This window comes from Cheilinus undulatus, linkage group 21, assembly GCF_018320785.1.
Source record: "Cheilinus undulatus linkage group 21, ASM1832078v1, whole genome shotgun sequence".
Classification (NCBI taxonomy): domain Eukaryota; kingdom Metazoa; phylum Chordata; class Actinopteri; order Labriformes; family Labridae; genus Cheilinus; species Cheilinus undulatus.
Window position 1 is genome coordinate 3166845 of NC_054885.1, and position 27849 is coordinate 3194693.

The 27849-nt window shown below is 39.4% G+C and overlaps 2 protein-coding genes across 4 annotated transcripts; one reads left to right on the top strand and one right to left on the bottom strand.

The window, feature by feature from the left end:
* Window positions 1-1535: 1535 nt before the first annotated feature.
* mettl23 (methyltransferase like 23) lies at window positions 1536-7756 on the bottom strand. Of its 2 annotated transcripts, XM_041777949.1 has the most exons (6): window positions 7694-7756; window positions 7478-7587; window positions 4906-5010; window positions 4590-4827; window positions 4396-4480; window positions 1536-1963 (listed from the first exon to the last, which is right to left on the bottom strand). In XM_041777949.1, the coding sequence occupies exons 2-6, from the start codon at window positions 7574-7576 to the stop codon at window positions 1798-1800; spliced, it is 693 nt and encodes a 230-aa protein (XP_041633883.1). In that variant the 5' UTR covers window positions 7577-7587; window positions 7694-7756; the 3' UTR covers window positions 1536-1797. The 2 variants fall into 2 exon arrangements, with proteins under 2 accessions (XP_041633883.1, XP_041633882.1); XM_041777948.1 differs by having other exon boundaries at window positions 7478-7729.
* A 1979-nt stretch (window positions 7757-9735) lies between these two features.
* Window positions 9736-25234, top strand: jmjd6 (jumonji domain containing 6, arginine demethylase and lysine hydroxylase). Of its 2 annotated transcripts, none has more exons than XM_041777811.1 (7): window positions 9736-9881; window positions 10016-10152; window positions 13227-13615; window positions 13848-14134; window positions 17877-18012; window positions 19572-19710; window positions 21081-25234. In XM_041777811.1, the coding sequence occupies exons 2-7, from the start codon at window positions 10024-10026 to the stop codon at window positions 21210-21212; spliced, it is 1212 nt and encodes a 403-aa protein (XP_041633745.1). In that variant the 5' UTR covers window positions 9736-9881; window positions 10016-10023; the 3' UTR covers window positions 21213-25234. The 2 variants fall into 2 exon arrangements, with proteins under 2 accessions (XP_041633745.1, XP_041633744.1); XM_041777810.1 differs by having other exon boundaries at window positions 10009-10152; window positions 21081-25233.
* The last annotated feature ends 2615 nt before the right edge of the window (window positions 25235-27849 follow it).

The window sequence follows — 27849 nt, forward strand, 5'->3', positions numbered from 1 at the left end:
ATTTTATTATTTTCTATACTCTTTTACAGCCTCATTAAGCTAAGATGTTGTTGCTTATAAAGTGAACCACATAGCTGTTAAGCTAGGCTACAGAATAGCCTAGTAGTTAATCTAGTATAGTAGCTTATGATTTACATCCCAGTCCAAGAAGTTTGTTTTGAAATAACTAGCTACTTATTAAAAAAAAAAAAAATAAGTCAGTCCTTTGCAAACAGTTCTAACCATCTTTGGATCCTTTCTTCATAAGTAAAAAAATAATAACTTTGCTAAAACCCTCTTGCTAAAAAAGTAGCCATTAAGCTAACAATTTCCATCATCAAACTGTTATTGTTAGCAATCAAATTTGAATAACTTTTGCCCTAAAGAGGGAAATTTAGAATTAAATACAATATGACAGTTTGACAGTTTAACTTTAAATCAATAACTTAGCTAACAATTTTCATCCTCAAACCATTATTTGTCTTTTGGTCTGTTCTTTAAGGTAACAGTATAATCAGATAGTCCATTATTTTTAGTTTTGCTGGTCTGGTTTATCAATTTTAAGCTGTTTTAACCATTTACTTTGGTACAGAAGAATGATTAGCATTTTTTCTTTTTCACATTCGTTGCTAAGATCACCATTAACATTAGGGTTTAAAATAATTTGGGTGTTTTTCAGAAATCGGCACTAAACCGGTACTTTTTAAAAGATGCCAGTGCCTAAATGATGCTATAAAGTGTTTAAAAATGTCGGAAGCTGAATAAAAGCTGGCTCTGTGTTGTAAATGATTCAGAAATAAGATGCCAATGTAATATTTAAGTAAAGGAAACAGGTGTAACCTCTTCACAAAACATATTTTGTGCCTTTCTTTTGGATGACAGGGATCACTTTGGGATGGCGAAGTACCGAAATCTGTCTTGTAAATCGGTACCGTAGGTACTGAATGTGTCGCTGCTGGTACTTTGTTGGTCCCAGATTTCCATACTCGAGTCTACTTCACAAAACACTGTCAAAAACTACAGCTATGTTTACACTGAAGAAATACACTCAATACAGAGAGAGGAAATGTGTGCTGAAAATATAATTTGTGCATTTGATTCAAACTTTATATAAACATTTGTCACCGTACAAAGAAAAAACTGCAGCTCTGCCATCACCAGGGATCAACAGTCACTCCTATCTTCGTGACAAAGCATTTTTAGATAATCCAAGGCGAGGTTAGTACTTTATTTAGTTTAAGGAGGAGGGTAAATGTCTCAACTCATCCCTGAACATTTAATCCTTCTGTTTTATAACAAAAAATCCCCACAGATGGGGAATTAAGGACACATTTCTGACTAAAAATTGTAATTACTCCCTCCATGTTTACCCGTATGGCTACTTTTACTACATTACGATAATATTTCTAAAAAATAAACATTAAAGGATCAAACATTAGATGCTGCGCTTCTTCTACAATAATATCAAATAAAATGCCTGGGTTGAAGTTTCTATGTGCTCATTATGAATAACCCAGTATAGGGCTTGCCAATATGATAAAAAAATACACATTAGATAAACCTAGAAAATCTACTTTATTTACATTTAAAACATTCTTGTCATGGTCAGTGAAACCTGGTTAATTTTCAACTGTTTGCTTCCACCTACAGGCCAAAAATAGCATTACAGCACATGAAGGCTGGTGCAAATCCTCCACATCATGTTTCTGAATCATTTTAAATATTTGTCACAATGTTCCTAAAGAGTTTAGGTTAAAAGTTTGACACTTTTGGCAGATTTCTCCTCCTTTCATGATAAATTAACCGCTCCAGCTCCAGTCAAACATCGTCTGTCTTCAGCGTGATGATCATCATGAGCACGCTGTGGTTTCCTGGTAGTTTTGATCTGGCCAGCTCCGGTTTATCAGCATCAAAAGTTTCTAGTGGGACGTCGACGCAGTTTAGATTCCACCTGTGGAGCAACGCTTCGATCGACCAATCAGCACTGAAACATAGAGAGGAGATTTAAGGCTATTAAGTATACAGCAAACACCAGGTTAAATCATTCTAAATCAACACTAAACACTTGAACTGGGGGAGAACTAAGACTGTTTCCTGCAACCAAAGTAACACAAACACAGAAAAAGCAAGTTATGGTCAAACACTGAAAGGAGAGTCTAGTTATGTGATCATGTAAAAGCAATTTAAGTTTTAAAATCACAAAAATGCACCTTTAACTTATATTTGTCCTTGATGTTTAAAATTGAAGAAGGGTTTATTTTTTTGTGGGCAGATGCAGAGCTCACTTTTAGTATTGCAAATTTGATTCTCTCGGTTATAAATTTAACTGCTGACTCCTCTGTTTTGTTTTTTTTTGTTTGTTTGTTTTGTTTTGTTTTTGTTTTTTGTTGTTAAATTCAAGTTTTTTGATTGAACTTTTTGCAGGCATGGTACAGAATACTTAGTTTCAAGACGGATCTTCTACATACAGATGTCATGGAGGCAGACTTCCACTCCTAAATCAGAGAACATAAACATCTAGAAATGTAAAACTCCCCTGTTAATCTAATGACTGATTGGCGTTTAACTTGTCAAAATGGTAGAAAGATCTTTTACAATGACCCAGAATTCTGGCCCAAGTGTATAAGGAAGACAATCTGGGTTTGAACCGATGGCACTTTTTCTGCAGGTCATCCCCACTTTGTCTCCCTTGTTTCCTGTGCTATCCTCCGTCCTTTCCCCTCTAAAATAGTGTCAGAAAATCCTCCAAAAGATCCCCTCCTTGAGGTCTTAATAAGTTTATTTCTTATCATTGGAAAACAGACAACTTTCTAAAATTACAGCATAATGAATCAAGCAAAAATTGCAGGCAAACTCCAACAAACTTACTAAAATGCAAAGACCCAAACACTACAGTTATGCAGCCTATTGGTGCTTAAAAGTTGACAATGTTATTATGTAATTTCGACCAGTGGTTCTCAATCTTGGGGTCGGGACCCCCTTGGAGGTCACAAGACACTGAGAGGGGGTCTCCAGTTGCCCTAAAAAAAACAACAATATTTTAAAATTACACTGTTGCCACTTTACACCAATTTTGTCAAAATTTTAACCCCTTTTATCATTTTTTCCCACCAATTTTAAGACATTTTTCGTCTTTTAACACCTATTTTTGTCCATTTTAAACTCGTTTCACCATTTTTTTTCTGCCTGTTTTTGACACTTCTTTTTTTTTTTTTTTTTTTTTTTATCTTTTAAGATTTATTTCGGGGCATTTTGTGCCTTTATTGGATAGAGGAGGACAGTGTCAGTCAGAAACAGGGTAGAGAGCAGGGAGAGATATCAGGCAAAGGGCCGCAGGCCGGATTCAAACCCGGGCCGCCCAAGTACATGGGTCGCGCCTTAAGCCACTAAGCCATCTGCACGTCCCGTATTAGCCACTTCTAAACCAATGCTTGCCACTTCAGCTTAAAGTTGCCTCTGTTGACCCGTTATTGCTACTATTCAACCCCTTTTATACCCAAATTACTCCCACTTTAACTTCCTTTCACCACTTGACATGCCCATTTTTGTTAGTTTAACCAATTTCTGCCAATATCTGCCTATTTTTTCTTTCTCAGTTAACCCTTTTTTGGCAGGTAATATCAATTTTAATCCCATTTCACCAGATTTCCACCCGTTTTTGTGAATTTAAAGCCATTTCAGCCACATTTATGTCATTTTAACCACTATTTATGCCTATTTTTGCCACTTTAACCCATTTATGCTATATTTAAAATCCAACTTCACCACCCTTTCTAATTTTTTTTTTTTTGCCATTATCCATTTTAGCAATTTTTAAACCATTTTTAATCCTTTTTAACAAAAGGGATTTACATTTTAAGAAGGCTTTTTACTACAAAAATGATTTAAAAGGGGGTTTGTTTCTTTTAGAAGAGTGGTTTTTCAGGTTAAATATGAAATATGGATATCACAGCTTAACTTTACAATGGACCATGGTTTTGCTTGACTCCATGGGCCCCCAGTTTGGCTGGATGCCAGAAAGCGCTCCTATTTATCCCCCTAATGGACAGCCTTGTCTCCACATGACTATTCTTAATAGTGCATAGCTGTGTTCAGGTACAGTGGGGTCCCCAGTCTCTGGCACCTTTATTTCAGGGATCGTGGGCTGAAAAAGGCTGAGAACCTCTGATTTAGACAATGTGCAGAGGTTTTCCTGCATTTTTTCATAATTGAAAAACTTTTGCAATACTCTGTAGTAATTTTCTTTTTTTTGTCACGAGCTCTGGACTGATTTTTATTTGTGATTTTGTGTATGTATATTATGTTTCTTATATTGTTTTATTTTTATTATGTCTTAGGCTTTTAATTGGGTCTTATTTCACTGCTGTTTTTGTCTTGTTGTCTTCTAACAGAGTGGGTTTTGTGGTCGTACTGAACCTTCTTTCCTGGTACGTGGTCCAGAACTGAGCTGAGGGGTTTCTCCTCAACAGAAAAGCAACAGTAACAAGGACGTCTTCAAAATCTGCAAAGATAAAAGTTGAGAGATTGTGTGCACTGGCTAAAGTCTGATAACAGATGTGTTTGTAAGCTGTCTTTAAGACAAAACATCACATAAAATAGGACGGCCTGACCTTGTGGCTCATAGAAAACGTCCGAACCCAAGATGATGTCCATCTTCGGGAGCAGAACCAGATCAGGAGAGACCTCCCCCCAGGTGAGACCCAACACCTCCACATCACAGAGGCCGTTGGCTTCACAGCTGCGCCGACAGTTCTGCAGACACTGCGGCGTCTGAGCGTTGTCTGACAGGATCACCCTCGCTCCACACTTCACAGCCAGCACACCTGGAAGACTCACACCTGCACCCAGCTGTGGAGGGAAACATCAGGACGGCTATAAAGGTGTCAGAACAGCAGATCAGATTGAAAATGTGCCTCTTCCTCTCACCTCGAGCACGGTTTTATCTTTCAGCTCTTCTCTCTTTGTCCATAAATACTGAGCCAGCACCACAGCACAGGGCCACACGTACATGCCATACTGTGGATCGAGAACCTGAAAATGGATCATTGTTTGAACATACAAGTTATCCACCACTGCTGAACAGAACTTCATTATCAGATCCAACATTCATATTTGCTTATTTGCCTTCCGTTGTCTGGATGGAAGCTCTAAAACCTCTCCCTACTTCTCAGCATTGATAGTTCCTTTCTAGATGTTAGAGCTGTCCACGCCATAGGCACTAATGCAACCCCATACCATCAGAGATGCAGGCTGGATGCTCCCTCTCCTCTTTAGTCCACAGGACACAGCGTCTGTGGTTTTCAAAATTAATTACAAATTTTGATTCCTCTGACCACAGAACAGTTTTCCATGTTTCCTCAGTCCATGTTAAATGAGCTTTGGTCCAGAGAAGACGTGATGTTTCTGGATCCTGGTCATTTATGGCTCTTCTCTCCATGATCCAGCTTTAACTGTCATTTGTGGATGCCACAGCCAACTGGGCGGACAGACAATGATTTCTGGAAGTGTTCCTGAGCCCATTCAGTGATTTCCAGTACAGAGTCATGCCTGTTTAGGGGGCCCCAAGATCACCAGTATCCAGTAAAGCCTTGTCCCTTGCTCACAGAGATTTCTCCAGAGTCTTTGAATCTTTTGATTCATATTTCTATGCTGGGGAAACTTTTTCTGACATTGCTCCACAATTTTTAGATTTTTTCTCAGATTGGTGAACCTCTGCCCATCTTTACTTCTGAGACTCTGCCTCTCTGTTACTGACCTATTGACAATTAATGTAATTAGTTGTAAAATGCTCCTCCATCTGTTTGTTATTTACTTTTCCAGCCTTTTGTTGTACTGTCCCTACTTTTTTTAGATGTGTTGCTGCTATCAGATTCAAAACGAGCTAGTATTTTTTCATGAAATGGTAAAATACCTCATTTTGAACGTCTGATATGTTGTTTATGTTCTATTCTGAATAAAATAGGTTTATGAGATTTAACAATCATTGACTTCTGCTTTTATTTTCATTCAACTCAGCGACCCAACTTTTTTGGAGCTGGAGGTTGTATATCTGAATCTATTTAATGTGCTTCAATTTACTGTATTTGAGTTATTTCTAAATGTTCTATCATCATAACTTGATTTATCTTTATTAATAACCTGTCTTCCTTTACCACAGTGTACCTCTGCCACCAAAACAGCTCTCACTCAAATTTAAGTGAGGAGCAGATGGAGCCATAATAACAATTCTATCTAATTAATTAACCATGAGGTTTGTTTAAAGGGGACATATTGGCCTGTCCACAATCCCCCAAAGAATCAGAACCCCCCCCCCCACACACACACCTTTCAGAAAATGTGTGCTGAAACAAGCCGTTCTCAGATTTTCCACTCATGACCTCATGTGGGGAGCTATGCTGCGTTCGATTGTTCTCGGAACTCGGATAAATCCGACCTCCAAATTGGAAAAGTGCAATAGAACGGCCCTTGAGCTTGGGAATCCGACTCAGGATTTTGGGTAGGATCCAAGTAGCCCGAGTCGGTCAGAAAGACGTGATAGCAAAATGGCGTCGCACACCGTGAGAGGTAAACAGAGTCACTTTCTCCTCAACTTTGACTTTTATGTCGTCTAATTTAGCATTTGTGTTACTGCAGTACAGGCCTCTGCACAGCTCGCTTTGATGCCCGTATAAGTTCAATGACGCATGCAGGATTCCCCTCGCTGGTGCGTTCAAGTCATACTTACAGCATATGACGTTTCTCTTTCTCTCTCTCTCTCAAGTAGCTAATATATTTCCCCAGCAGGAATTTTTGATCCTCGAAAAACATCCAAACAAACATCAGCTTACTGCGGCCGGCCATGTTTTTCGAGCTTACGCAATGAAACGCATTTACCTTGGAAGTCGGAATTTCCTACCCGGATCTTTCTGAGTTCCAATTACAATCGAATGCAGCATTAGCACCACGCCCAGGTTTGGTTGGCCCGCCCTTCTTGGAAAAAAGCTCCACCCTCCTCTCCTGATCTTCCTCTCAACTGCCAGCTGAGATGCTCGATAGCTCAGGGAGTAGCTTCTGTAATATCAGGAGTGCCACATCCATTTCCTGAGGTGGGCGGAGTCAGACAGCTCAGTAGCATTTAAAGCCACAGACACAGAAGCAGCTCGTTCTGCGCAGGGCTGAAACAGAGAGTTTTTAGACCGTCAAAAATCCAATAGTGGAGTGTTTTTTCAGCAACACACTTCACAAGTATGTTTTGGGGACCTCTGAGACCGACATAAGCCTGTCTTAAAAGGGTACAATCTGTCCCCTTTAAGGCTTACCTAATGTATACTATAGCTTTTGTGTTGCTTTTTGTCTGTCTATAGATTAAATACTCACGTCTTAAATTGACATATTTTGCATCACATCTGTGACGGAACTAAATCTTTCAGACTAAAGCTTGTTAAACCCATCCAAATTAAAACGAAAGACCACAAAAGAGCCGTAAAAGAGTTAAAGTCAAAGTTGAAATCAAACAGACCTCAGGGATGGTGACTGACAGTGACTCCTGTTTCTCTCTGTCCTCAAATGTAAAAACTCTGTGAGCGATGCTAGCTGTTCCGGCTCCATCCTGCTCCATTTCGCGGGTTACTGTGGAATAAAACGATCATAGTATGACGCTGGCTGTTATTCCTTAACTGTGTCTTCTGCTAGGACACTATTTAAAAAGATTTCATTGTGATTATGTTGATTTTACATCATGAGAAGACATGCTTCCCTGCCATTTCCGCAAATCACGAGAAGGAACGCTGTACAAACCAATGAGTAGCATGAAAATGCCAGGCGGGAAGGGTTATTCCACACTCTAGCCAATCAGCGGTCTTCTTTTCATGACGCCATAGCCAATGAGAGTCCTACTTTTCAAAAGGGGTGGGTCTTAAACGTATCAATCAGTTGACTAACAGTGTTGTGTTTGCTAGTAATGGGAATTTCAGCTCTTTTCAGTGAGTCGGATCATTGATCACTTAGCAAGGCAAATGGAGTCGATTCTTTTAGGTCCTAAATCAGGAGGGAAGGCTGGTTTACAGTGTTGCTGACGTCATTAAAACAACAAAACAGCTGTAATTCACGAAGTATTGTGGGGAAAGGAAAAAAAATAAACTGAATTTGTAATTGCACATGTTAAAGAAACAACAAAACATGACCTTTTTCAAGAGTTGAAAAATTCAAGTTCTTTAAGAGGCTATTGTGAGTAAAAAAGCTCAAAATTACTACTTTGTGAGCGTATTGAAAATCTAGAAATGAAATTAGCTTTCTTGATATATCACCATTGTCTCAATCAAGTTTAATTGTTTACCTTTTCTGTTTATTTATTTTTATTTAGACTCTAAAATCATTGAGGGCGAGCCCTCATTTACAATGACGCTGAGCACATAAACAACGAAAAAGCTTGAAATGAAACATATTCAAACATATGAGATCAACAAGTGCTCTGCAGCACAATTTTTAAAGTAGAACGGCATATTAGGGCCACACAAAGAGAAAAAAAAAAGAATCACATTTTTTTTTACATTACAAGAATAAGGTCATATAATTAGGAGAATAAAGTCGAAATATTACAAGAATAAAATATTACAAGAAAGAAAGTCTGCCGGGGCGCCGCGTCTGTTAAAATTAGCAATGTTGAGAATCTTGTGAAGCTATACTTTATTATCGGTTTCACAAATAAGGAAATACTTCATCTTTTGGCACAACAGCATCAAATTATTATCAGCATCAGGACAATACTCCATCGTAGATCTGCAGCGCCGCGACTACGATGGAGTGTCTTTCTTGTAATATTTTATTCTCATAATATAAAAAAATATATATATTTTTTTTGCACTTCATGTGGCCCTAATACTCTGTCATATTAAAGTGCTGCAGAGCACTTTAAAAATTGTATTGCTCTCAGTGTGCCTCTTACAGTTATTCAATCCTTTTCCAGAAAAAATGGATCAGTTCCTATTGTATTGTCTGGAATTTTAATGTTTCTGCACATCATGATGTAGCTATGAAGTCTGGCACTTGTTTCTCCACTTTTCCCAAACCACTTGCATGTAGATGAAAAGGTTATCAAGTTATCATGATCAAACAATAACAGTTTGAGGCATCTTCCATGTTAGACTAAGTTACTTCCTGTTGCATGGCAATACTTCAAAATCAAAGATGCTGCCAGTGCCCCTATAGTTTGGCATAGGAGCCAAATGAGGTTTTGACCACAACAGCCCTTCACAGCATTTAGAATGGGTTTAGGGTTTATTCTGTGGGAGAAATAAATCTGGAGATGAGGCCTTGGAATGTCCAGTTTAATCCAATAATGTTAAATATGTACAAGCCCTAACTGAACATTTTAAACTGCATATACACAAGTGATTGTGCAGTAGTAGTACAGCTGCAAGGAGTGCAGGAATGCTGAATAAACATGATTAATAACAATAAGATAAGAAATGGTGTGATTTACATGAAGTGGATAGAATAGTTTCAATAAAAAAACTTGAAGGTGCACATGGTAAGGGGTTATTGACCAGTAATGTTTTAAAATCTGGCATTTGAAATATAGTTTTAAACGCAGTGCAAAGAAGCATGTAAAATAGAGCAATGCATGCCCAGCCCTTCATTTTCCTATATATTAGACCTCTTCTATAATACAGTTTATCAGTTAAACCAGAACAACAAAAGGAATCCTCGGTCGTTAAAACGAGTCAGTTATTTGTTCCGACTCGTCCGTGAACAGCACACCACTGGTGCTTGCCAGACAGCTAGCAAGCTTCTCAGCCCAGTTGTCCACCAAACTGTGTCGGCAAGAGAGGTTTAAAAGTGTCCACACATTTGTCGGTTCAGATTTGAAGACGTGTTAAAACAACATACGACTTGTGGCTTTGTTGTCTAGCCGAATAAACAAGGTGAGACCGCTAGAACGGCGCAGCTAGCTTACCGGCTACCAGAACAAGCTAGTGAATGTGTTTCTATGGTGTTTTCAGGTTAGCTTAATGCTAGCTGAGCAGAGATAATACGTTTTCTTTTTCAAAGTCTTTAGGAGGAGGAATGAACCATAAGAGTAAGAAGAGGATTAAAGAGGCGAAACGGAGCGCCAGACCCGAACTGAAGGATTCATTAGACTGGACAAAACACGGTTATCATGAGACTTTCGACCTGTCACACCACACCGTAAAGGTAACTGTCAATGTAGCATCAAAGCTAGGCTAACGTTAGCTAACCGCCGCTCCCGGCTGAGTGCAGCTCGTCACGTAGACACTGAAGGGCTGCACGAGCCAGTGTTTGACCCAAATATATGCATATTTTACTTTGATTTTACTATTTTTATTTTCTTAGAGATATTATAACCATCTGTTTTCACATAATAGAATACTTATTCCGGTAGGTGCCAGATATACAGATAGATTCATGTTTTAAACGCAGACATCTGTTCTTACGTTTAATTTCAACATTTTTTATTGTTTTTTTGAGCAATTTTCATTCCAGTCGACCTAAAAGGTAATCTTTTATTTACTTTAACTACATATGATACTTTGGTATGACAAAATTATGATGACACAAGTATTTCATCCCTTGATCATTACACTAGCAGGGACAGTAATAACATTTTAAATCATGCACTTTAAAATGGAGTTGGCCTTCCTTTTACAACTATAACAGCAGTCAGTCTTCTTGGAAGGCTTTCCACAGGATTTTGGAGTGTTTCTGTGGGAATTTGAGTCCATTCATTCTGTAGAGCAGCGTTACTAAACCCTGCTCAACCAAAGAACCAAATGGTTGAAAAATACCTTTGCAAGAGCCGCAATCTAAGTGATGAAAAGTGGCAATAAAAATAAGTAAAAGGGGGCAAAATGGTCAAAAATAGGCAAAAAAGGGTGAAAAGTAGGTATAAAATGTCAAAACTGGGTGAAAAGTGACAAAAATGGGGAGAAAATGTGGCAGAAAAGGGCAGAAAGTGGCAAATGTGGGTGAGAAGTGACAAAAAAGAGTTTCAGGTGGCAAAAAATGAGTGAAAAGTGACTAAAATGGACTAAAGGAATCAAAAGGTGGTAGAATAGGCAAAAAGCAGCAAAGAGTGGCAAAAAATTAGCATGATAGAACGGTCAAAACCAGGGGACAATTGGCAAAACTGGATAATAGTGGCAGAAGTGGGCAAATGTTGCATAAAGACGTGACGCTTAAAGCAGTAAAAATGCATTAAAAGTGGCAAAAAATTAAAAAATAGGGCAAAAAAGTGCAAATAAGGGCAATGGATATATATAGACTAAGATTAATGGTTAAAAATTAAAGCCTACTGTAACAGTTTGGGAAACAAACTGATTAATGTGACTTGCAGTGTTTAATTTCTAAGGTCAAAGTTTCCCATTCTTAAGGTTTTCTGGGGGAATAGTATTTCAAATTAAGACATAAAAGAGCCACAAATCATCACAAAAGTGCCACACGTTGAGTATCACTGCTGTAGAGCATTTATGAGGTCAGGGACTGATGAAGGACCAGAATGCCTGGCTCACAATCTCCGTTCCAGCTCATCCCAAAGGTGCTCGATGAGGTTGAGGTCAGGGCCAGTCGAGATCTTTCTCTCTGAACTCATGAAACCATGTCTTTATTGTCCTTGCTCGGGATAGAAAATGGCCTTCCACAAACTGCTGCCTCACAGTTGGAAACATAGCATTGTCCAAAATGTCTTGGTATTATGAAGCATTAAGATTGGCCTTCGCTTGAGATAAGGGGCTTTGCCATACCCCTGAAAACAGCCCCTTCCACCAAACTTCACAGTTGGCACAGTGCAGTCAGGCAGGTAAGGTTCTCCAGGCATCCGTCAAACCCAGACTCATCATCTGACTACGAAACAGAGGAGCGTGTTTCTTCACTCCACAGAGCACGTTTCCACCGCTCCAGAGTCCAGCGTCTGTGGGCATCGCACCACTCCATCCAACGCTTGCTGTTAGATTTTGTGATGTGAGGCTTGCATGCTGCTGCTTGGCCATGCAAACCCATTCATGAAGCTCCCGCCGCACAGTTTTAGTTAGGGGTGCACTGATACTTACATATGAAACCGATCTTATCCACTGATCTTATCTACCTCTACCTACTAAAATGTGAAAAATGAAAGACTAAAGGAACTGATATAATTTAGTAGTTTGGACAGCAATGCTCTAAACTTTTCTTTTATATTTGAGAGAACTACCTCATGTGCAGTTAAAACAAGTTTGTATTGTTTCACAGGTACTGTTCAGTGTTTTTCAATAAAATAAGATTGGAACATTGAAGGTGTATGCTGTCAGTTATAAAAAAAAAAAAAAATCGGTATCTGCCATAGTGCCCTCTGCCAAAGTGTTTCCAAAGTGTTCAGCTATGGAATCAGCAGAGCGTTGAGACATTTTATGCACCCCGCACTTTAGCAGTTGTTGACCTCACTCTGCAATTTTAAATGGTCTTCCACTTCATGGCTGGGTTGCTGTTGTTCCTAAACACATCCACTTTTTAATAACATGACCTGCAGCTGACTGGAATATCCTACAGGGATGAAATTAACCATCTGTTTTATTGTTGCGTCGGCATCTGTTACAGTGTCATGCTTGAAGTCACTGAGCTCTTCAGAACGACCCATTTTGCGCATGGCTAGTGTATAAAAGATGATTACTGCAAGAAAGCCTGTTTCAGTGAGGCTATGAAGAAACTGCTGTTGTTTAAAGACTGTAAAACTTGTTCTTGAAGGACAGGTTGAGCAGCCAAGGTTACAGACTAAACTCTGAAGTCGGAATCAACAGCTATGACTTTTCTCTGCCATGAGCACCAAAATGAGGATCAGCACAGTCAGTTAGATGTGATTTTAGGGCAGTATGAGTCGAGACGTTATCTCAGTCTGCTGACACAGCCTGCGTGGGTGGACCCTTGAGGTATCAGAGAGGTGTTAAAGCAGTTCCACAGCGCGCTGACCAGCATTTCTCAGCACAAGAATGTGTTGTTCAAACAGACACACCTGGCCTCTGTTTTATGTCCTCCACCAGCCCCACAGACTAAATAAAACAGACAATGAGGTCTGAGTGTAGCTGAGGTGGGTTTTAAGCCTCCTGACAAAAAGATACAAGGCTCTGCTCTGGTTTTATTGGATTGTTACTGTTAAGTTAAACGTATTTTTGACCACACAAGATTGGAAAAGAATCTGTATGATCATTTATGTACTCTGAGGATAAAAAAGGCTCCTTCAGGGCAGAACACAATCTGACACTATTTTGTTTTATTCACAGGACAACGTTGAGCGCATCGACACCCTCCACATCTCTCCTGAAGAGTTCATCCAGCGTTTCGAGCGGCCTTACAAACCTGTCGTTCTCCTGAACTGCCAGGAGAGCTGGCCTGCTCGGGAAAAATGGACTCTGGAGCGCCTCAAACGCAAATACCGCAACCAGAAATTCAAGTGTGGGGAGGACAACGATGGCTACTCTGTGAAAATGAAAATGAAGTACTATGTGGAGTACCTGGAGAGCACAAGGGACGACAGCCCGCTCTACATCTTTGACAGCAGCTACGGTGAACACGCCAAGCGCCGGAAGCTGCTGGAGGACTACCAAGTGCCAGTCTTCTTCAGGGACGACCTGTTCCAGTTCGCAGGAGAGAAGCGCAGACCGCCATATAGGTTTGATCTTTTTTTCACTTTCAACTCATGAGAGGTCCCTGAGCATGTGATGAATACGTTATCAGAGTTATTTTAATAACGTATAATCCTTAACTCCTAACTGGGCACATTGGAAGACTTTGTTCATTCCTAATCTTCAGGAATAAGTAAAGTCTGAAAACTGGAAATTAAATCTCAGTCTGAGTTTCTGTAAGGCCCAGTGTGATGTCAAACCTCCTCTGTTCCCTCTCAGGTGGTTTGTCATGGGCCCTTCCCGCTCCGGTACAGGAATCCACATCGACCCGCTGGGCACCAGCGCCTGGAACGCCCTGGTTCAAGGACACAAGAGGTGGTGTCTGTTCCCCACTAACACTCCCCGTGAGCTCATCAAGGTGACCAGAGAGGATGGAGGCAACCAGCAGGACGAGGCTATCACCTGGTTCAATGTAATTTATCCGAGAACACAGCAGCCAAACTGGCCTCCAGAGTTCACACCGCTGGAGATCCTCCAGAGACCCGGGGAGACCGTCTTTGTGCCTGGTGAGTGTGAGGGAAAAAATACACATTTAGCGACATAGTACCACAGTTAGGTCACATATGCACAGCCTACAGGAGCCTATGTCAGGGTTTCTGCAGACTTAAAAAAAGTGTTATCAAAAAGTCTGAATTTTACCAGTGAGAGGTCTTAAATTTCTAACCAACCATATTCGATTTTAATCATCTTCCTCCACAAATTGTTGCATTAATATTCTCCATAATTCAGGGAATTCTGTGTTTGATGTTCTGAATTTCCTTGGGAAGGATCCTCAGGTCTCTCTGATTTTATCTGACTCCCTGTGATTGAATATTCTCTGTACTGTTATAAAACATTAGTCCAGCTCTCTAACACATGGTCTAACAATAACCCACTTAAAATCATTGCAGCCCACCCTTATTTTAACAGGTCTCCCCTGACAAAAAATGTTATTCTGCTTTTAAAAATTAAACTTTTCAGAATCATCTGAGCACACCTGCTAAAATGTGTTATGATAAAAATCACCATACAGCATACTGATAGAATGGAGGTCTTCAATGTGTCAGAAATATCAAATGTATGGCCAGAAAAGTTATTTTTCTGATACCAGGTGACTTTTTTTTAAACCGAACATGAACTACCCTGATTTGGTGTACTGAGAAATCTCCCACGCCTTTCATTTCTGCAAAAGTAGTTTTAATTCTTCTCAGTTCAGGTCTTAAAAATCCTTACATTTGATTATTTAAAGGCATGTAGGAAACTTGTGACATGACACCAGTTTAACCTATCCATGACAGGGTGCAGAACAGGTTTGTTTATCGTCTTCGAACAAAAGAGGATAATTTATTTATTTATTTAGCATTTGTTTGACATGGACACACTTTAACATTGACGCTGTGACATTTTATCGTGCACAGGTCCCAGATGCACTGCTTTAAGTGTTTATAGCAGAGTGCTAATTTTCAACACCTGTCTATGCGAGGCTTTTAGAGATTTAAGTTGTAAATAAGGGAAGACACTCAGAACATAGTACATTAGCAAATACATCAGAGTTGAAATATCCAAGACAGATAGAATACAGGTCTAATAAAACAAAAATCTGTATTGGAGATGGTTCCCTCTGTTAAACAGGTATACAAGCAGGTGTTTTAGTATTGTTGTTCCTTCAGCCATGATTTTATACCTTTTATAAAACCTTTAAAGTTATGTTGCTTTTTCAGCTCAGCGGGAGTTTTGCTCCTGTGACAGAGAAGGCTAATTGTCCAAAGGACGCTTTGCACATTGGAATTCAACAGTTACCATTTACAGATGCCCGAGTGTTGGCTCGATTACTGCACCGCGATCCGCCGGTGAATCGTACTGCGGAGCAAAACGCTCCCTCTTTACTCTATCAGAGCAGTCCCATTGCCTGTGCCCCAGTCCAGCCGTGGCGGGTGCCTGGAGCGCCATTTCGCTCCACTTCGTTCGAGATACGCTGCCGGTCTATTTTCAGCGCTGGTCGCTGTCAAACCGTGTCAATACCCGGCGATCCAAAAGCACCAAAAAGGAAGTCACAAGCGTAGAATATCCGGTTCTTTCGAAATAAAACACAATGCAGGAACTCCTGGTCGTAAATCATCAATATATCAACATTACGTCTCATCCTGCAGCAAGAGCAGAGGGTCACCGAGAGGTCAGAGGGTCACAGAGCTACAACGGCGTCATTGATGAGGAAAAGGGAACTTTTGAGGACAATTAGCTGAAGAATTTTACATAAAACCCCAGATCCTTTAAGCAAACATTAACCTTCTCACTTCCTAATGCACTCACCCAATGGAGGAAGCAATAATATCATGGACTTATACTGGAAAGGATGATAAATTAACCCCAAAAGGTAAAATTGTCCACTGTTGACATACTATTCCTGCGTGAACTCGCAGTTCTCCCGGGATCTCTGCCCACTGATCAGGTCAAAGCTAAGCACATTGTATTTCTCTAACAGAGACAGTGGTGCCGTTGGACAGGTTTTTTTGTCCATGATTTTTATTTTCTGGTTATAAATGGATATGATTGATGAAGTTGTTTAAAGTTTGCATACTTATAAAGCCTGGCTGTGTTTAATGAAAGATGAATTCTGATGATCCTGAAACCGTTTAAGTGGGTTTACCTTTTTTTGCAAACATAATTCACTTGTTTTTCAAACTGCAGGTCTGAGTCTAGAATGATTCCTAGGTACTTAACATCTTCAATGAAGACAAACTAAACACTAAAGAAACCCCATCTGCTATCTTAACTTCTTTTCCAGGCTTTTTAGGACTAAATTAGCAATCTTCAGCCTGTGACATTTAAACAACTACTCCAGTTCTTGTTCATCAACCCACTGCAGTATTCAGGATTATGACAAGCCATGAAGCATCATCATGAAGCAGCAGCTCCTCCATCATCATATTTTGTGCAGTAGAAAAGGAAAATGGGACTTACTTTATTGAGCTAGGCCACACTGCTCAAAAGTCTGTTTTTTGTTCTTGAGATATTTTTGAATTGACTATCCCTAGTGGCTACAGGAGGAATGCCAGAATTTAACTGTGCAACAAAGGATTCTTGGCCTCTAGATGAACAAGATGTGATATAGATAAAATTCATTTTGATCTGCACATGTCTTTAGTTTTTGTTTGGACAAAATACTTTTAAGCCATTTTCCTCAAACTTAAGTAAGAGCATCTCTTTAAAGACAGAGTGACATCCTGGGATAATGACGGTGTGCCCACTGGTGTGAATAGAATTTTATTGAAATGAGAGCACAGTATGATAATGCACCTAGTCTATGGGACACAGTTCACAACAATCAGATTGTTTCAGCTGTTGCTGATCATTTTCATTGGCTAGAGACAGCTGAAGTTGATTTGGGCTGGCTGGTGGGTTGATTACACAAAGAACGGCTCTCACCTTAATTTAAGTGCAGAGCAAAGGGCTCCTAATCATGTTCTCCAGTCTATTTGTAAAAAGAGAGAACTAAAGAATTCTTTTTAAAAAATCAGCAGTTGGTTTTCCAAAAATTAAAATGTAGTGACTTTTGTCAGCTCTATAAATTTATTCATTTGAAATTCGTCTTTTTTACATTTTTTGAGATAAACTGCTGCACCAGTGTAAATGGCTGTCATTTGAACTCCTAGCATAAAGTGGTACATATCATAATGTTGATTTTAATATCAGTCTGATCATGATTGGGAATTTCTGCTGTAATCGAGCAGCGTTAGACACTCGTCAGTGACTGTAGAGGTGAGCAGACGGCTCAGTGTGTCCACTCTGACCTAAATTCACTTAATGCTGGAAGAGCTGATGGCGAGGAGGAGGGATTAAACCAGGAATTAGACTTCACCTGTCTGACTTAGAGAAGATGATATATACCTGGAAACTTCACAGGAGGAAGAAGGAACTGTCTGTCATGTTGTTTATTTACCTCTGCCTTTGTTAAAGATAAAATATGATGGATTTTTACTAAGAAAATTAAACCGTTGTCCCAGCTGAACTCAGGTGTTTCTTACTTATATATTAAGTTATAATTTTTGTCATAACTCAGCCAACTTAAACTGGATTTAAATTCCTGATTGTGTTATGTCTTATTAACATATTACATGTTTAATGAAGAAAAAAAACAAGCTCAGACAGTTATAGATCAACGCTGATGGTTTTTATTTGAATATAAGGAGTAGTTTTAGATGAAATAAAAATCAAACCAGTGTTTAGTCTTTGTTGTAATGTTAAAGGTGACTCCTCTTGTGTTTGCAGGTGGCTGGTGGCACGTTGTTCTCAACTTGGACACGACAATCGCCGTCACCCAAAACTTTGCCAGCACCACCAACTTCCCCATCGTCTGGCACAAAACTGTGCGAGGACGGCCCAAACTCTCCAGGAAGTGGTATCGGTAAGAAATGCAGCCAAGCCACACGAATGAATGATAAGATTCATCCAAGGATATCTGTTTAGAATCAAGCTTACTGACAAGTGAATTACATTCACCAGGTTTCAACCTGTAGAGCAACCAGCATTCTTCTAAAACATAATGTAGAATTTAAATACTTGGTATTTAAATGTCTAGATTTGGACCCTAACTGATCAATAGTATTACTAAGTGCACATATACATAGGTTTTTATTTAAAGGTCACATATTTTACCCCTTTAAAGACAGGTTTATATTGTTCTCAGAGATCCCCGAAACATGCATGTTTGCATGTCTAGAAACTCCTCGTTTCAGCCCTGCTCAGAACGAGCTGTTTCTGTGTCTGTAGCTTTAAATGTTACTGAGCTGTCTGACTCCGCCCCTCTCAGGAAATGGATGCGGCTCTCCTGATCCTCCCCATCTGCCAGCTGAGAGGAGACTCAGGAGAGGAGGGTGGAGCTTTCTCCAAAGTGGGAAGAGCCAACCAAACCTGGGGGAGGGGCTTACTCACAACATGACACCATGAGGGGAAAATCTGAGAACGGCTTGTTTTAGCACACATTTTCTGAAAGGTGGAGAAAGAGAGGGGCGAGATGGATTTTTCCGATTCTTGGGAGGATTGTAGACAGGCGAGGGGCATATATTTTTGCTCGAAAAGCCTAAAAAAGTGATTTTTGCATAATATGTGACCTTTAAAAAAGTGGTCTAAGGGTTAAGTTACTCTTTAACACAGCTGGGTGTCCTTCCTCTCAAACTACACCTCAAATGTTCAGTTTTGTCAACTTTATTAAAATTATAACAAAGAATAGAACATTGATGTGTAAAGTGTTCCACTTCAATGTAAATTACACATAATTTTTGCATTTGAATAGCAAATTTAAGTGATTTATTTTTAATTTAAACACAAGATAAGCTTTCATGTCATGGTGAAAACATGCACATTTCCTATAAAATTGATTTTTCTGGCAAAATACTGACTGTGAATGTGTTGTCTTCAGTTTGTAGTCAGATAAATTAACCAACATAAAGATTTAGACCTGTCTAAGTGAGAAAATATTACATTTCAGGACTGAGTGAAAGACAGAGACTTTAATTGGAGCCTCTGCACATCCACATGGAGGGAGGAATAGAAGTGGAAGGGTGAAAATAACAAACTAGCATCCCTCTAATGCAAGTAAACAACAGCAGGAGATGACAGAAACTTTTAAATAGCTGTGAGGAGAAACCCAAAACAACTGTCAGTGACATCTGACTACAGACAAAGAAATGCAGCAGAAACTGTAACTGCAGCAACAGAACCTGAAGCATCCTGCACAGACAGCAGAGAGTTCATCAGCCATGGTAAGAGAGTTTGACCAGGCTGTGACTTAAATCCTTTCAACAAAATATTTCAGAACCACTCAAGTAAAGATAAATACAAATCTCAAAAGAGCCATGAGCGTTTCAGTGAATGACCTCTGCTTCAGTGTCTTGTGATATTCATCATTATTTTGACCTATGAACCTCTGAGTGAACACTGACGGGTTGTGTCTTTTTATTTTAGTATTTTGAAGCAGGAGAGGCCCGACCTCGCAGCACTGGCAGACAAAGTCGACCTGCAGGAGTCGACGGGCATCGCCTCAGACAGCTCCAGCGACTCTTCATCATCGTCCTCCTCCAGCTCTTCTGACTCCGACTCTGATGTAAGTGAACAAGCACAGAAAGACAGAAAAGACAGAAGAATTTTCTTTCCTTTTCCCACCAATTACAGGACACAGAACCCATGACCAGTCCCAAACATCACAGAGAGCTTTCTGTATTTAAAATTGCAGCGTTTACATTCGCCTATCAGGGGTCTGTCGAGGACTGCGTTATTGCTTAATTCTCGTTTGAATGGAATCCAGAAGGTTTTATTTGGTTAATAGCAAACCAGCGTTTTTATTTCATAGATTGATTCCACATAATGACGGCAAAAAGCTGGGCTCTGCCATCTGGAGTTACTCCTCTGTCATTGTTGCTGTTCCTATAGTAGTAATAATAATATCTTGGATTTATATAGCGCCTTTTAAGGAACCCAAGGACGCTTTACAAGAACACAAGACATGGACAGACTATGTGAGGGGTAGGATGAGTGTAAGGGGTGGTTTAGTGAAGACCGTAGGCTGTAGTGAACAGGTGGTGCTTGAGATGTTTTTTTGAAAATGTCCAAAGATGGAGCGCTACAGATGTCTGCAGGCGGAGTGTTCCAGAGAGTTGGAGCTGCAGTGCTGAAGGCTCTGTCTCCATATGTTCTGAGTTTGGTTTTGGTAATGGAAAGAAAGCCAGTGTCTGAAGACTGAAGGTTCCAAGATGGTGTACAGGGATGTAGGAGACCAGAGCCAGGCCATGGAGAGATTTGTATGTAAGGAGGAGGATTTTGTAGTTGATGCAGGACCTGATATGGAGCCAGTCAAGGTGGATGAGGGTCAGTGCAGGTAAGAACTCCAGCAGAGTTTTCGACATACTGAAGCCTGTCCAGGGTTTTTGCTGCGTACCCCAGACAGGACTTCTTTGCAGTAGTCCAAGCAGGAGGTTATGAAGGCATGAAAAAAAGTAATGTCCCAGCACTGCCCCCACATTGCACAATATTTTTGTGCAATTTAGAGAGTGTGTAGGAACATATTTGGGGAATTTAAATCCAGAAATTGGATGCATATGACTTTTATTTTTGTTATTGTGGTATTAAATCAGATATCTGTGGTGTTTGAATTTTACTAGCATTGTTGCTTAAGTTAGAAATCTGGTACCAGTTCCAGTGAAGTCCTCTGTCTTTCCTTTATGGCTTAAAGGCTGCAGATGAAGAGTTAAAGGCTGCAAAGAAACAGAAAAAAACGCCATCCTCTGTGTCATTGATATAAAGTTGTGTATGAACTCCCTGCTGCTCCCTCTGCTTCTGTAAATCATTTCAGTCAGCCCCACACGTGTCAGTCTGAAGTTAGCTCAGCCAACAGGTGCTAACATGTGACACATGTCCGTAACATAACACACGTGTAGCATGTTGTGACCGAGCATGTGCACGCTCTCTCTCCTCCAGGCCGACTCGGGCTCCGAGGACGACGCCATGTCGCACCGCAGGAAGAAGAGGCGGACCTGCGGGATGACGGCTAACGGGGACACCAGCGGTCAGGATGACTGCGTCAGCAAGGAGAGGAGCTCGTCGCGGTGACGTCGGTCCTTCGCCAGCCTCCACCGGCCTCCAGCCGTGACTCCTCTGCTCACAAACACACAAACAGCTGCTTCTAGTCCAGGTTAGGTACAAGGCCGAGTCCCTGAATGAGCTTAGAGACAAAATGACCGCCGCTGCTCAGAAGTGAGATGTTTTCCAAAGAGGAGGATCTGCTGGAGGCCCGCTACCACTGTGCTTTCAACATGAATCGTCGTCTGTTTGTCTCTGTAGGTTGTGTAGTGACAGGAAATGTGAAGAGAGATTATAACCAGAAACAAACTGGGGAAAAGGGAGGGGGTTCGGAGGGGGACTGGGAACTCTTGAGGGCTCTAAAGTCACTATGATGTCAGTTTAAAATGTAGAAGATAAGTATTTCTGAGGGCTGAGCCACCAGAGAGGTTAAAAACTGTTATCAGGACTTTGGTTCTTTAATCTCTTAGAAAACTCAAGTTTTATTAGCATGAATGGCCAAATATCTGCAGCAGAATCCAACATACTGATTCATAGTTTCATACTGGTCAATACTGGGCAGTTTGGCCACAGATATTCCCCTGTTAGTGAGCAAATTATCCACTTCGTGTTTGGTAGCATTGTGGCTGTAAAAGAAGCTACTGAGGTGGTTGGAGGAGATTCCTGGCTGACCATCTCTGCCATTTTTCCACTCAGCGTTCAAGAATGATCAGCATCTGCTGTTAGAAACGGTTCATTTTCTTATCAAGTCCAAGAGAATAAAGAAAAACAGACTCCAAGGTTGCTTTAGAAACAAAATGTTGAGGCACATCAGTCAGAGTCTTTTCACTTATTCATCTCAGCTGTTGCACACAGCAACTCTGTCTGTGGGTACTTAAAAAATTACATTTAAATGATTTTTTTAGAAACCCCAGATCTGGATCTTATGATAGCTTCTAGCTCCAATAGAAAATCCAAAATGTGAAATCTGAACTTTATTCCCACGATTACCTCTCCTAACTCTGTCTTTGAAATTCAGGCGACTTCATTCCCATTTAAATCCAAAATACTTGCACAGAATCACAACTGCTCTACTGATGTTGTGACTTAAATTCACTTAAGAAAAACGGTTTGCTTACAAACACAGAATGAAAAGTTCTGCAGTTCATAGCAGCAAAACTTCCCTGTGATTATAGAAAATAAAGTTTATTATGAATTGAGTACAAGGACGAGGGATTTCACAGATTTGCCTTCAGCTCTAGTGAAGCTATGTGCGACTTGATGCAGCATAAAAACAACCAGACATGAACAAATACAAACAAGGAAAGCCTAGGGTTCAGATATAGATAGCACAAAAAAGGACAAGGCTAAAAGGATGACATTGGCTCTGTCAGGGAAGCTTCGCTGCAGTTTTTGGACCGTTTCCTCTGCTGGTGTGATCAGACGTTGTCAGTCCTCTCTGCCTTTCCTGGATATGATTCTGATATTTTGCTCCTATCTAAACTCGGCCTTAAGAGGGCTACAGAGTGATTTCAGACTGTTAACACGATCGAACGCTCCTCTCTGGTGGTTTTCCCTCTGAGTAGTTGGGCGTCGTGTCTCCTCTACCTGCCTCGGTGGTTCAACGTCATGCAGGAGTTGAAAGTGTCCCTTTATTCAGCAAACCTCACTGTTAGAGATTAATAACAGGTGTCTGCTGTTTTTATGTCTAGCTCTTTTCACACATGTACTGCTGAACATTTCTGGAAAATCACTGAAATCTTCGTGAGCATCTCTTTGAAATGTGTCCCTCACAGCTGCAGATTTTTGAAGGCTGCAGCAGAAGCCACTCTGTAGAGTTCACAACATATCTGAGATGGTGATGAAGCAACGAAGCCTGACACTAAGGCAGCAAATGTTGCCGTTATATCGAAAGTACATGTTATTGGATTCATTCAGAGGAAAAGAAGATGAAGCAGCTTCATTATGTTCAAGTACATCACACCAACTGCTTACCTGCTGCAGTTGATAAATGTAGGGTTGGGTAGGTCCTAGACTGCGATATCAGAAGCTTTCTTGTGTCTTTATGGGGTTAAAAACTGCATGCAAACTCTTGCACACAAACACGCCGGCAGCCTTGTGTTACCTCAACATTGCACGTCTTTTTCTGCAACATACACAGTGTGCAGAAGTCTGCCTGCAATTTTTAAGGATTTTCTCCTCTCTAGTGCACCTTTCTTTTGAAATAGAGGCCGTTTTCTCAAGCTTGTTTACTTTTTGATATCATTAATCATTAAAATAATGAAGAATATATCCTTAAAACATGTTATTGAAAAGTATGGAAGCATCAGAACCCGTTCTTGCTCACTCACGGTGAATTTTCCTGAATATTTCCTGCTGCTTTTACTCATTGGCTTACCCTGACTTCTCGCAGAAGCTGTCTAGAGAAGTCCAGATGAAACCATGGAAAATAAAACTCTTAAACTCATGCAGCTCACATGAAAATGTCTGTAAATGTCCAGGATTTTTGTACATGTGTGAAAAGAGCTCCTTAGGTTAAAAGCGTCTCTGGCTGTTGTAACGATGTTAAAGCATCAGCAATCTGCGCTGCACGTTTAGGAACTGTCCCAAGGTTGCTTCATGCTCAGCTTTGTTGATTTTGTCCTTAAGTTGAATACCTAACAGCAGAGGGCGCTACATTCACCAGAATGCACGGCTGTACTTAAAGCTCCAGTGGATGGAGGAGCTGAACAGGCATTATTGAGACTTCTTCTGGCTGTGCATCGTTAAAAACAGCAGAAATTTAAATAGTTGACGTCCTCTTTCTACAAGCTGCAGAGACAACCTAGTAATCCGTGATTTACTACTTAACTATATATATTATTGATTAACCCAGTGGTATAAGCCAAAATGTGTTGATCAAGAGCAGTTGGAGTAATTTTTCAAAGCAATTCCTGAAAGAAATATCCATACTTTTCCTCTCCTGCAGCAGTGAACAGAATCTGACCAGGTTTTTCAGACAGCTGAGTAGAAGAAGACTGTTGGATGGGGTTATAATCATGTGGTTTGACCTCAGGTTTGGTCTACTCATGGGAAATTTATGTCACAACTTTGGAAAAAATGTGCAAACCGATGTAAAAGCATCCTGTGTCAATTTAAAAAGTTGATGTTGAAAAATGTAAAAAAGCTGCAGCCTTCTGACTATAACTCATTAGGTTGATTTTTATCATAAACCAATGCCTTATTTAATCTGATTAGATTCAGCTGCTACGATGGAAACGGTGATGAGCTCTCTTAACTATTGGATTAACTGTTTAAAGATACTGATGGCTCTTAGTCTCATATCGGCGTTCACGTCAAGCTTCATGCCGTTTCTTTCTGAGTCCTTTCCAATCAGCCGTGAAGTCCTCCAGGAGGCCGACGTTTGTGCCGTTCATGTGAACCAGTTGCTTTAGACTAAAGTGCCTATAAGACGTGAGGCGTGTCGATTTGTAGGGGAGTTTGTGTTTCTGTGTTTTTAGCCCACATCGAAGGCACGATGTTCATCACGTGGTGCCTTTCGTCTCTGTCGTCCCGGGATGAGCTTGAGGACGGACGCTGATGCTGGTTCTTGTCTCTGGGTTCAGTGTTGATTTGAGGAGAGGAGACTCTTCGTTTTGTTGTTCAATAAAATCTTTTTTATGACTGTAAACTTGTACGTTTGGTCAATCTTTACAGATGATGTTCACTGAAATCTTAATTTTCTTTCAAGCTTGATGAAAGAATACCACAGACCCAGGTCAGATTATGAGTATCTAAAGCACAGAGAGTGTTAATAATGCCGTAATTATTCTGATGATCTTCGGTTAAAATGACTGCAGTTTTGACACTAGATAGTCAATGTTTTAGTTATTCATGTATATTTAGCTTGTCAAATCTAAAGTGATGCATAATTTTTCATAACAATCCTCCAAGGTTTTTTCTGCTTCTCTAAGCATTTCTTTTCATGAATCCCCACAACTAGTCCCTTTTAAAGTTTTGCAATCAGGGATTTGACAGCTAATCCAGCGGAGGTTTAATGAGTTCAATAAGCTTGACAAGAGGAGAGTTTTCTCAACACATTACAGAGCTCTAAATCCTGCAGGTTTTCTAACACTTTCTAAATCAGTGCGTTTCGAGATTAACGGAGATTTAAAGGATTAGGATCAGTAATCATAATGCAAAAATAGTAAAACTTGATTACAACTATTAAGTTTTACAAACATGTATTTGGTTAAAATTACCAGAGTCAATGACAGTCATAATTATGAGATATTTCGCATGGCTAGGATTTTGCTTTAATGTGTTTAATAAATTTTGATCTCTCCATGACCTACTGTTTCATTATTATGCCTTATTTCATAATCCAGACTTTTTTTAAAATAACTTTTTCCCTATGTGACTTTTTAAAAGATTTTATTGCAGTTGCAAAATACACAAATAAAATCCACTGATGTATACAGTTTCTGCATTTTTCAAATAAATAAATAGATTAAAAATAAAAAAGGGTGAACATTGATAATAAATGAATCATAATATGTATATTAAGCATTAAATAACACTACAGAAAGGAACTAAAGTACATAAGAAATACATAGCCATTATTAATAAAAGGAATATATGATTAAAAAATAAAGTGCAGTTATAATCATTGTCTTTTTATTCATGAATATGACTTTTGATCTCATCTTAATGACTCTCCAGCTTATTGTGATTTAACATTTTATCATTCTGACTTTTTATTTTACTAAAGCTCAAGCAGGGGTGCTGGCCCTGATGGTCTGGACCAGGGGCGTAGCACGGGATTTAGGGCCCCCAGAAAGAATATTGCAGGGGTTGTGTCATTTTTACAAATACCTCTGCATTTAAATGTATTTTTGAACCATAATTTCCCCATTTAGGAGCAACATTTTCATATGGTTGAATTAAATTTACTTGCATTATTTCACAGCACTGGAATACACCATTTGGATATTTTTAAGAGAGGGGCAGGGGCCCCCAGTATTCAATTTTTTTCTATTTCATACACATTTCAGTCTGTTGGCCAATTAATTTAGTGGCTTTTGATTCAATAATGACACTAGTTTCTAAGAAAAACTAAATAAACACACACTTTTCATTGCAGGCTTCTCAAGGGCCGGTCCATACTGTGGGCCAGGGTCATCGGCACCCTTTTCCCCCCGTGCTACGCCCATGGTCTGGACATCAAGTTTCTCAAAACTGCTTCCCACATTCGATCATATCTGCTTTCACATTTATTTCACTTATTATGCTTACAGGTGAAGTTCCCTTAGATTTCCTTTAGGTTAGTTCCTACAGACCTGTTTCTTTAATCATTAGCCAAGATTTTCTAGAAATTAGTGTTTTATCAACACTCCATTACATTAAAGACTCCAGTATTTTAATTTATTTCAACGTCAGCATTTTTAAAACTTACTAATGACATCACATCTGCCTCAGAAAACTTATGCATGGGCGTAGCACGGAGGGGGTTCTGATTACCCGGGCCAACAATAGGATCGACCCATGTTTTTATCTATTTTTTCTTGATAATAAGTGTCATTATTGAATCAAAGCGACTAAATGAACTGGTCAACAGACTGAAATTTGCATTATAAAAGTAGAATAAAATACTGGGGGGCCCCTGTTCCTCCCTCAAAATTGTCCAAACGGTGTAGTCCAGGGCTTCAATATAATGGAAGTAAATGTAATTAAACCATTGTACACATATTGCTCATAAATCCAGAAAATTGTGGCTCAAAAATACATTTGAGTGCATAGATATTTGTAAAGATGACACAACATTTTTTTGCTTGGCTGGCGGGTTAAGGGAGGCCCTTTGTAATATCCTTTTTGGAGGCTTAAAATCCCTTGCCACGCCCCTGGCCATATGTCAAAGGTCACATGGTTGACCATTATCTCTTTCTGTTTTGACATTTCATTCAACTTATCCTTATTTTTTGCTTTTATTCTCATAATTAAGAGCTTTGTCAATTTTTTTACTTATAACTCATAGTTTTAACTTTTTGTATTTTTGTCTTTAACCAATATAAAATACGTATTTATCTATTTGTAGTAGTAATAGTAGTAATATGAATTTTATATATATATATATATATATAATATCTAATAAAAGGCATATTTATCTATTATTATTAGTAATAGTAATAATATTATTTTTTATATTTATTTATATTTTATATATATATATATATATATATAATTACTAATAAAAGGCATATTTATCTATTATTATTAGTAATAGTAGTATGATTTTGTTTGTTTTACTCCGTTTTCATAATTTCAACCTTTTTCATCATTCTGTCTTTTTATGGCTTTCTAACTATTATTTAAATTTTCATAGTTTTCATTTGTTCGTAAATCTGACATTTTGTCTTTATTTATAATTATTCACGTACTGACTTTTTTATTATAACTTGATTTTTATGTATCAATATAACTTAAAAGTGTTGTATAAATGCTAGGCTTGCTTTTCGTTAATTTTCCTGGCAGAAACGGATTTCCAAAAAGGACACCAAGGCGCAAAAAATAGACTTTTATTTTGATTAAATCCGTTATCAGCTATGTTCAGCTTCGTCCTCTGATTGGTCGTTAACCCGGAAGTGGGCGGCGCCTGTCTCTGTATGTTGACATCTGTTTGAGTTAGATTGTGTAGAGAGGCGGGACCGAG

What these genes read in the sequence shown, in the direction of transcription:
- mettl23 (XM_041777949.1), bottom strand. Translation starts at nt 7,576, where the DNA reads ATGGAGCAGGATGGAGCCGGAACAGCTAGCATCGCTCACAGAGTTTTT. An exon ending in AAGATAAAACCGTGCTCGAG is followed by an intron (nt 4,828 to 4,905) that starts GTGAGAGGAAGA and finishes TTCCCTCCACAG; the next exon opens with CTGGGTGCAGGTGTGAGTCT. An exon ending in ACCACGTACCAGGAAAGAAG is followed by an intron (nt 1,964 to 4,395) that starts GTTCAGTACGAC and finishes TCTATGTTTCAG; the next exon opens with TGCTGATTGGTCGATCGAAG.
- jmjd6 (XM_041777811.1), top strand. Translation starts at nt 10,024, where the DNA reads ATGAACCATAAGAGTAAGAAGAGGATTAAAGAGGCGAAACGGAGCGCC. An exon ending in TGTCACACCACACCGTAAAG is followed by an intron (nt 10,153 to 13,226) that starts GTAACTGTCAAT and finishes TTTTATTCACAG; the next exon opens with GACAACGTTGAGCGCATCGA. An exon ending in CTCTCCAGGAAGTGGTATCG is followed by an intron (nt 18,013 to 19,571) that starts GTAAGAAATGCA and finishes TTTTTATTTTAG; the next exon opens with TATTTTGAAGCAGGAGAGGC.